This window comes from Anopheles darlingi, chromosome 2, assembly GCF_943734745.1.
Source record: "Anopheles darlingi chromosome 2, idAnoDarlMG_H_01, whole genome shotgun sequence".
In the NCBI taxonomy this organism is placed as follows: Eukaryota; Metazoa; Arthropoda; class Insecta; order Diptera; family Culicidae; genus Anopheles; species Anopheles darlingi.
In genome coordinates this window covers 51,366,903-51,376,902 of record NC_064874.1, presented here as the reverse complement: position 1 = coordinate 51,376,902, position 10,000 = coordinate 51,366,903, and the positions used below count along the sequence as shown (strand labels likewise).

At 46.8% G+C, this 10,000-nt stretch overlaps 2 protein-coding genes across 14 annotated transcripts in view; both read right to left on the bottom strand.

Moving 5' to 3' along the window:
* LOC125959682 (tropomyosin-2) overlaps nt 1–10,000 on the bottom strand; it is a 32,399-nt gene that overhangs the window by 18,114 nt on the left and 4,285 nt on the right. Inside the window, exons 1-2 of one of the 13 annotated variants that reach the window (XM_049692539.1) lie at nt 3,160–3,292; nt 1,951–2,439 (exon numbers count right to left, since the gene is read on the bottom strand). The exons of 10 other annotated variants lie outside the window; for them this stretch is intronic. In XM_049692539.1, the coding sequence (XP_049548496.1) occupies nt 1,951–2,097 (147 nt within the window). In that variant the 5' untranslated portion in view covers nt 2,098–2,439; nt 3,160–3,292. Of the gene's footprint in view, nt 1–1,950; nt 2,440–3,088; nt 3,293–10,000 lie in introns of those variants that run through there. 2 more of the 13 variants (XM_049692532.1, XM_049692531.1) reach the window with 2 other exon arrangements.
* Nucleotides 5,432–10,000, bottom strand: part of LOC125959678 (uncharacterized) — a 4,904-nt gene continuing 335 nt past the window's right edge. The window contains exons 1-2 of the mRNA XM_049692521.1: nt 9,773–10,000; nt 5,432–9,391 (exon numbers count right to left, since the gene is read on the bottom strand). The exon at nt 9,773–10,000 is cut by the window's right edge and continues 335 nt beyond it. Coding sequence (XP_049548478.1) covers nt 7,935–9,391; nt 9,773–10,000 — 1,685 coding nt within the window. The 3' untranslated portion in view covers nt 5,432–7,934. The remainder of the gene's footprint in view (nt 9,392–9,772) is intronic.

Sequence of the window (10,000 nt, the reverse complement as noted above, 5' to 3'; positions counted from 1 at the left end):
CCTTCAACCGTGCAAAGATAACGGCAACGGAATAGGGTGGTTTGTCGTGAAGTAACCTACAGTTAACATGAAGGCCGTCATCAGTGCGCCGGAACATTTGGAAGCCTAATCGCTAGAGCTCAACCTATCCGCCTTCGTTCACCATCTGTCTCAATTCATCAGAAAAATATGTGAATGGAATTCACAAAACAAATAATCGCTACAAAGACGAACCTACGCTAGCTTGTTATACACCGTGATATCACAGAGCCTCAGGATAAAAATGCAAATAAATGACGAAACGATGACATCATCTCATCATCAGTAGTAGTTGTAGTTAAGCGCTGGCAGCCGTGGCCTTGTGCTCTGCCAACTCCGGCGCCTTGCAAGGTCTCACCTCAAGGGCTCAATAAGTTTACTCTTTGTTGGTAGCCTCAACGGCGATCAGGGCGACCGATCGCTTTCTCTTAAGGGAGGTTCGATCTACAGCATATTCTCTGACAATATTCTAGGTTGTTTTGATTTATTTAGCGTAATCGGCTTATGCAATAGATTTTCAAGTTTCCGAAATCATGAACGATCCTTTATCGATCGATCGCGAGTCATTTTCGACATTCGTTTGTGTGGATTCGCGCTGCCGTCCTGAGCCACGCGTGCCAAGAGCGCACATCAGGGCGTGGTACCCTCGCCCCCTCGAGACGTTACGAAAGATTCAACGGTTGGACTCTTGGGAATGCCGCAAAACAACAAAGAATACAGGAGTATTGATCATTGTCAATGCATTGCATGAGGCCCCGTGTAGGGTTTAATGGGTGATCAGAGACACGTGCAGCAGTGAATCGTTGGCTGTGGTGTGGAATGGCTTTCTTTCATAATTTACACCCTTTTTCGCCGGCAAAGAGCTAAAAGCGCACAAACACACGCAGATAGTCTGTTGGATGAGCAACACGTCATATGAAGCCACCCGCTCTCGGACCGCGTTTAACTCACTCGGCCCCCCTTGGACCCAACATTCACACACCCAACCCCCTCCCTCTCCTTCTTGCTTCTTTGCTTTTGATGTTGGTGGTGGTGTCGTGATTGTGCCGCAGACAAGTCTTCTCCACGCTGCACGCTTTGCCGGCTGGAAATGGTTGTGCCGGTGTGAGAAAATACCTGACGGCACGATGCGTCACTCGCGCACAAAATTGTCCTCCCTTCCTCGGCTACAGCATACCACTTTTACTGACAAACATTCGGAATGCCTTATTACCATGATGTCACAGAGCCATCTAATTCCGCTCATCCTTCATTTTACAAAATATTACATGAATTACTGGGATTCCAGATTTCCAACTACACCATCAGCTGTAGAGTGAGTGTCAATCTGTTCGTCAATTTTGCTTATTTTTGTCAATGATCGGTCGAGTAGCGTAATCTGATCTCGTTAGCATGACTGATCGGAAATCGTTCTATGAAGTTCCGGTCCTCAATGGATCACATAGTTAAGCGAAGGGAATCGTGCAAGATATTCTCGATTTTCCAAATTTCTCATCGGCCAGATCGCGAGAATATTGCAAAATGAAACATAAAAAGCGCAACCCAACAGTCAAACCGATTTCCTTTTCTGTGTGTGTTGGTTACGATCCGAGTCGACCGAACTAACACACAACTCACAACTTGCCACTAACACTACCGAGTGCACTCGTCGCTACACGGGTCAATCTTGATCATGCGTATTGGTGTCGTCGCTTTCGAAATCCCAAAACTTACCAACGCGCCCTCTTCCCACAAAGAGGAGAGATAACTTTCGCAGGCCGTTATTTTGTCGGCCACAAAGACTTGAAATTCATCCCAAAAAGAATAAAATGCCCACAGAAATTACCATGAGCGCGCTACATCCATCGCGGTTACCCTTCGCGTAAATGCTATTCCGCTCATTCCCAGATTATACAAACAATTGACCGTCCCTCCCTCTCCGTTGGCACTTACTTCCTCACGCCTCATCACTTCGTTCTGCAGTTTTTTGTGAAATTCTTCACATTCATCTTTGTACTTTTCCATCTCCTCCTTCGTCTGGCGCATCTTCTTCTTCAGCACGTCGAGCAGGTTACCACTTTGCTGCACGTTCGCGGCCATGACTTCTATTTTGTATTTTTTTTTTTGCCTTCTTGACGACGATTCACCAACTGGCGCCTCTCTTCGATCCGCGTAATACAATTTATCTCTTTCGATAAGCGATAAAATTACACCGGGCTTGGCTAAGCGCACTGACCCAACACCGATTTTGCAATTCCGGCGGCTTTACTTGTGGATTTTTCTGATAGCAACTGAGATCGGCCTTCTTCAAAACAGGTGCTACTCCTTTCCCCGCGTTTACTTCTGCGGTTTATCACTCTGGCAATTCACCCACTGAAAGCACAACCACACGAATCGCACACTTGAATTATGGATTTCTACTATTACTAGACCGCTTATTCGCTAGGAGAAACGACCAACAACAAATTAGCATTAAATGAAATGCAAACGAACAACAACTCTACGATACGCAGCAGACGGGAAGCCAAAAATTCCCTGGCCTGCTGAAACAGTCGCAAATAAATCTACAGAACGCCAGATAGACCGCGGCAAACGACAAGTTCACGAAAAGTCGTTTTTTCTTGTGACAAACGACTACATCCTTCTTGCGAAGATGTGTTTTCCTCCTCAAATTCTTGCACGCACAAGACAACACGGTTTTCCCCTTTTTCTTCTTCTCACTAGCTAAATCGCCCCTTTGCACCTACACGCCTTGGTGGCGCTCCAGTGCAAAGGGCGTCGCACACACTGTCAACCGGGCAAACACAACGGACTCTTTTCACTGAAACTCCCTGCCTCCCAGCGGTTTCCAGCGGAAGATCAATCACACAAATTATTCGCGGAATAGCCAGCTAGAGGACAACCGCACCATCTGCCCCACTCGAGGGGCGCTGATTAGTTTAGGAGCGCCATCATCCTGACCGTAGCCAAAGACGATGGCCAAGCCCCTCGATGGAGGACTGGACAATTTGTCACCGAGCCCGCACAACACACGTTAACCCCCGTTTCGCACTGCAGCGGAGACCAATTTAGAAGAACATAATCCACCCACAATTTTGCAGTTTTGGAAAACTTTAACCCCAAACCAGGCGCGTGCACTTTGTCTTCCGAAAAGTTACTCACTACTTCGATCACCACCACGGATGTAATGACCGAGGTGGGCTCGAGAGCGAAAATCGTCGTCAGTTGGCTTCCACCACTACCACTTTATCTCACGGGCTCGCCATTGGAGTGAGCGGGAAGGCGTCTTTCTACTGGCTCGCTCGCTCACTCGCTATGAGACAAGGCAAACGGACGGTGCTTTTAAGGAAACCGTGCAATCCACCGATCGACACGGCCTTCCCAACGCACCTTAAAAGGACAATATGCTACGTTGTGGACATCTCAAGTGTGCAATACCTTGACCCACAGCCGCCGTGCGGTGAGAAAATCTACCCATTCGGCCCATTTGACCCCACCACTCTTCATGATACATGCGAGCGCTCACAAATGTCAACGCAGAGCTGCACGCACACAGCGATGCATCTGCTCTGGAAAGCCTCGAAAGGATAACCAAACGTGGCATCGCGGCCCCTGATTGGACATTGTTGGAAAACATCACAAACGTGCGATCATGAAAACACTTTTTGATACATTCTGTGCACCCCTAACAGTGGTTAGCAAATTCAGTGGTCAAAACAACCACTGAACCATGACCAGACCAGTACCAGATCGAATAAACCGAGACCCCGCCACCAATTCTGTCACAGGTGTGCATTCACTTGTGCCCCTCTCCCACCGCTCAATGCTGGGAGGGTCGACAAATCGAACAATTCCTGAATGGAACGGTCATCTCCAAGGAGGGGGGAAGGGCCGCACATCCACTGCACCATGCTGGCGCATAACATCGTTGCTCCCACTCGATTAGTGGCGTAGCATGGAGCAAATAAGAGATCAACCGGCACCGCGCATACCAAACTACGATGCACGGTGAGTATGAAAATTGATTGATCTGCTCGGTGGCCCAACCCAGCGCACAACAAAATAAGAATAGAACGGAAGCGCCACCCTGCTACAGGTGTTTCCAGCCGTTGCGGCCATGGGGGACAGTCACTTCCGAAAAAGGTGAAACAGCAGGCTGCCTCGTGCTCGACCCAAAAATCATTGCCCCGCCATGTCCCCCATCGAAGGAGGTCGCATTGTGCTTGTTTCATTATGCTAGTCCATCGGTGCGTACTATGGGATTGTGCGACGCAATGACACGGAAATTTAACAGAGAATTTAGTGTGCGCGCACCCGGGTCTGAACACTGGTTGCATGGAAACTCAGTTTACTTAGGCATCGCCATCTTTGTGTTTCTTCATTCAATCGATAAGACCACACAAACCAATGCTGGATTGTAGGCCTCAAAAGCTGAAATACCACCGCGCCATTATACTAGTCTACCTTCTATCATGTCTCGCTTTCATTAGTGATCGATTTACTTCGGTCACCTCGAAAACCGCCAAAGTCACGTTAATTGCCATGTGCTCATAAGGGGAAACGTGATCGCAACAAACTACAGACCGAGACAAACTAAGTCTAAGTCAGACATTACACAGAGAAGGTGATCGATCGGATGCACGGCGTGATCGAATTACCAGTTCATGGGGCAATGTCATATTGTGAGTAGAGGGAATCCCACCTTCTCCATTTCTAGGCTTCATGACCATCACAGAATAATATGTGAACGCCACGAAGCTAAATGTAATACAACACACAAGGCGACTATCGGTGACCCGTCTGCCTCCTATGCTTCGACCACTTTTCCAACTTACTGCTTCCGTTTCCGACCAGCACTGCATACATTTGCGACGCTCTATAGTCTTCACTCACGCACTGCAATTGGTAGCTTCGTTCAAGGATATTCATCGAACAGCATTATTATTTGTTGCCAGAAAAAGTCCCGCCAGTGGTTTTTAAAACACAAATTATTTTTTTATCATCCAGTACCCCAAGGTGTCATTTGCACTAGTTACGTATTGTTAAACCACATGGGTGCTAATAGTATGATGTGTTCCTCCTATCGTTAACTTATGGCAATGGTATATTACATGTACAATAAGTTTGAGCAAAGCATGCCATTTGAACAAACTATGATCAAATGGGTTGCTCGCCAATGCATAAATTCATCCGTTTCGTTTTGGCCCAGACACGCATTTGGTGTCGAGCAGCGTCCATTCGTCGCCGTCGCCGGCGCCGATGAGGAGAAAATGTAAAGCTCAGTTCCTTAAATGGACAAAATCGACACATGACACTACCATAATACACACGTCCGTAGATTATACGCCGTGTAAGAGGCACTCGGTGCCATGAGTTTTAGCTTTCGCACGATGCCTGATGGTTGGCATCGTTCAGTCGATGGTCCACGGCCTTCAGCCTTACGACTATATCATAAAATTCAATGCCATCTCGCGCCCGACATTCAGAAGAATGTAAAAAAAAGAAACAAGGCGCCATACGTGATCGAGGCAGCCCCGCGTTGCTATTTCTCCTTCTACCTCACATTACACGGGTGTTTCTGTTACTACTTTTAAGAGCTGATTTCGATTTTTTTAAAATTTAATTAATCATGTGACAATATTTCCAAGTGATAGAGCCCTTAACCGAATCGAACTTTGAAGCTCTATTTCATTGCATTCGTCGCGATTAAAGCGGGTGATGGATCAATTTGTGCCAAGTACGATGGCGCCTCATGTCTTGTGGCCTTGCAAACGACGAGGCCGTCAACGATCCTTTTCAGAGCGATGTTTTACCAATGACCGTTGCTAAGCAGCCGTTATTCAGCTTAAAGCTATACGATAAATGCAAAGATTGAGTTTCCTCACACTGGAACCAAAATATTGGATTTTCACAAAAAAAACAGGCGCTCTGCTTTACTCTACCGATTAAGTCTTTCTGGTTTCTAGTTGACGATAAAGATCGTATCCGGATCGCCGCGTTCTAAATAACCAAAATCACCACCCTTTTGTAACAAAACGTTCTGCATCGTTGCCATCGGGCGATTTCGTTTTGCTTCTTGTTGGCCGTTGCTCGCTTCGTGGGGTGCAAACCCCGTACACTGACCGTGTTCGAGACAGGAAAAGCCAACTCCGTAATGAAATGTATAAATATTAACGCGGTCTCGTTACTTTTGCGGTGCAATAAACCAGCGCAAATCGCTTGTATAATAGATGGTCTCTCTCCCTCTCGCTCACTCGCTCGCTCACACTCTCGCATCTTATTGTGCGAAGCTGGTGAGAGCAAAGGCAAAAATTGAAAATATATAACTCAAATATGACTCAAAAAACTCGTCGAAAAAAAAAATCATCCTACAATGTTCCATTGCAGTTCAATAGATAGCACCAGCAGTATGAGCAGAAGCCTCCTTCACCAAGTAAGGTGGCACACACGTACGCATCTGTTTTCGGCCTCTCAATACACCGATGACCGTACCATGGCAATCATGGAGAAAGCAAAACAACAAATAACTACGAGAAAAGTATTTATCATTCATTACAGCTTAATTCGCTTTGATTATCATTGAAGAAAGCGAAAAAGATGGTAACGGTTTAACAGGATACACACATACAGTAACAATTCCAAATTGATACCATACCTCGAAGCAGACCTCTGTCAATTACACTGCACTGGTTTACATTTCCTAAAACCCTTTGCAATGAAACGCATCACCCATCTAGCTTGGCTAACGACATAATATCCAATCAGATTTTATCAAATTATCCCCCTGCTACAGTTATTTCTTTTTTGGAGGAAGAAATATTATAAAATCGGTCATTTTAGATTACCGGCGGCCTGGCCCCACTAGGATCATGGACTAACAAAGTTCGTTTAATCTGAACCCGTATATGACCGCATATAAATCTTGACCCTATGTAGGTGAAATTCTCGACGACTTCGAGCTTTTTGTCACCTAATAGTACGACGTGGTAGCAAAGGAGCTTACGAATTTTTCATTCAGCCTCACTTAACATGCAGCGTTGATCATGATCATTTATACTAGCCTTATCAGTTTCTAAGGTTTTATTCAAAGGCTCGCATGGCGTCATATGCTACGGCTATGCTTTCTTTGGCAGCCTTAAAATTTATGAACAGATGATACATGATCCTTCTAAACTCTTTCATCATTGATATTAGCTGTGTAATCGTGACAATCTTATCAGCGGTGTTGTATCATCTAACGGTTTTTCTCTGATAAGGTACTGATCAAGTCGGTTCTGAAGGACCAGGGAGAATATTTCGTAGGCAATATTCAACACCTTAATGCCCTTATAATTATTGGAGTCTAACTTATCTCCCTTCTTGAATATGGGATAAATTACGCCTAATCTTCGGGCAGAACATCGCTACCCCATACCCCCATAATCACTTGTTGAATTACGATCAACAAGAACGCTAAAATTTTCGTCGCTTTTATAAGTTTAACTGATCATTGTTAATCAGTTAACAGTATTTGCTGATTCAAGAGATCTCTTTCAATACAAAAAAGACTCACTGTATGTTACGGATACCTTCAGGCATCTAAAGTACTATTTAACAGGACGATGATCTCATAATATGTGCAGAACGCGTGTGCAGAACGTATACAGAGCGCCATGCGGTTGGTCATCCTCTGCTTCGCGTTGATTTAAGAAATTGGAATGTGTCTAGGGCAGCAATGGTCCGCCGGTGATCGTAGTGGTCAGAAACATGGCGCAGGCGCAAAATCATATTCGGCGTAAACATCTCCCTATGGTATAGCTCCCTTGGTACCATCATGGAAATTCTGTTTCTGAACTGCGTTTCGCTAAAAATAGAAACACACACCATCGGCTACCGAATGCCTTCACCGAGAGGATCGCACTCGAACGCACCCGTTCTTTGGTTCGGAACGGTTTCTCTCAGTTGATGGTCAGACGGGTAGTGGAAGAGGTTGAAACAAGTAAAATTTGGCAAATATTTACCCGCTTTAGCTGCGTTTTCATGATGTTGTGCAGCTCGTTTCGAATAATGTTGAACTTCATCATCGTATCCGAGCTGAAAATCGAGCGGCCAAACGCCAGTCCCGGGTAGTCGGCACATCGTTTTTGCCTCCGATGTTCTCGCTCTGCGATGACCTCGGTTCGCTCGCTGGTACAACGCAATTTGGCCCATTCCGCCGCATCCGGATCCGTCTCCTCGTGACCCTCCTTGAAGTCGCCACCATGTGCCAGTCCACCGGATTCGTAACCCTGCGTCCCGTCGATCAATCCGATTACGCAGATCAGCTCACTGCTATGTTCGTCATCCCTCGATGTTCGTTGCTCGGATCCTGCTGCGACGGCTGCCGCTGCCGCTGCTGCTGCCTTCGATTTCCTCCGCTTCCCATCAGTCCCTGGTGTCGAAGTGCTGGTGCCACTCTTCGATGAAGATTTCTTACTAGAAGAGGATGATTTCTTCTTCGTGGTTCCTAGTGTGTCGTCAGATTGTGGACTTTTCTTGCTTCGTTTCAGCTTCTTGCTAATTTGCTGGACGAGCTCCTTCCCGCTCGTAATCTTGTCTAGCTGCAGTTCTATACTTTCGCTGCCACCATCATCATCGTCTTCGGGTTCAGCTTTTACCCCTGACTGCAAATCATCGCTGGCACCCTTCTCCTCGGTGGGTGCTATCACAAGTTTTGGACTAAGGCTGCTACGGACACTGCTGCTGCGATTATTATTGAGTAGATCGTCCTCTGGTTCCGGAGTGGGTTCTTCCCACTGGGGCTCGCTTGCTCCTGTCGTGATGCGGTTGTGTAGGGGGCTGTCGATACCATAATTTACAAAGCTAGTTGCATCTTCGTCGTGCTCCAGCTCGGTGATGCTATCCGCGTCCGGCAGAAGAGGTGCATTGTGAAGGTGATGGTTGTTGTTGCTGTTGTTGTTGGTGGTGTTAGCGCTTTCTTCATCGCCTCCGCCCGAATCACCAGCAGCAGTCGGAGATATCACTATCAGCGAAGATGCGGAAGATGACAGAGAAGATGACGACAGATTTCCACCGTTTCCGCGAAGTGCAGCGATGACCTCCTCGGCCGGAACGGTCGATTGCCTTGTGCCCGAAAATCGGGGATGATGCTGATGGCCACGCTTTCGTCCTCCCGCGCCAGGACCGGGGCCCGGGCCGGAGTTATTTTCGCACATAATACGCTCGCCAACACCTTCTCCACTTCCACCTTCTCCACCTGCACCACCTTCACCTTTTTTCTTCGTCGTCGTCTTCTTCTTCTTCAGATCGTCTTTTGACACTTTGAAGTGAGTGTCAAAAGTGAGAACTGCTCTCACCGCCTTCTCACCGCAGAACTCACTTCTCACCGCAGAAATCTCACTAGACACTTCTGGCGCTGGCAGCCCGGCGACGAACGAACAAAAAAAATTAGAAAAAAAGTTGAAAGTAGACTTTTCCGGCCCGAAAGTAGAGTTTTGAATTTGAAAGTATAGTTTTGAAAATCGCTATAAATTCGCCATTTAACCCTTTTTCGATCGGAAAAAAACGCCAATCGCTAGGGAATAAGTGTGAGAATCGAAAAATACCAAAAAAACCGAAAAGAAATACTGGGAATTGGCAATTTCTTGTGCCGGAATTTGAACGTCGTCTTCTACGGCCCCTGGGAGGCTAAACATCCTGTAAAGCACCCATGGGCTGAGAGTGAGCGACACGGGGTCGGGATACAATACCAAAATAACCCGACTGAATGTTAAAAATTTGAACGTCGTGAATTTACCTAAAGTAGAGTCCGGTGCCGACTGCCGCGTCCGAGCCGCGTGCGCTGCTGCTTCACGTTTGGCGATTTTCCTTCGAGCACGCTTCCGGTTGCGCGTGTGCCGTTCCTTTTTTTTCGGTCCTCGCTTTCTGCTGCTCGCGCTACTACCATTGCCGGCGCTGCCTCCCCCTTGCCGAGAGCGTTTTGAACGACTAAAGCAATCCGATTTCCGCTTCCTATTACCGTACG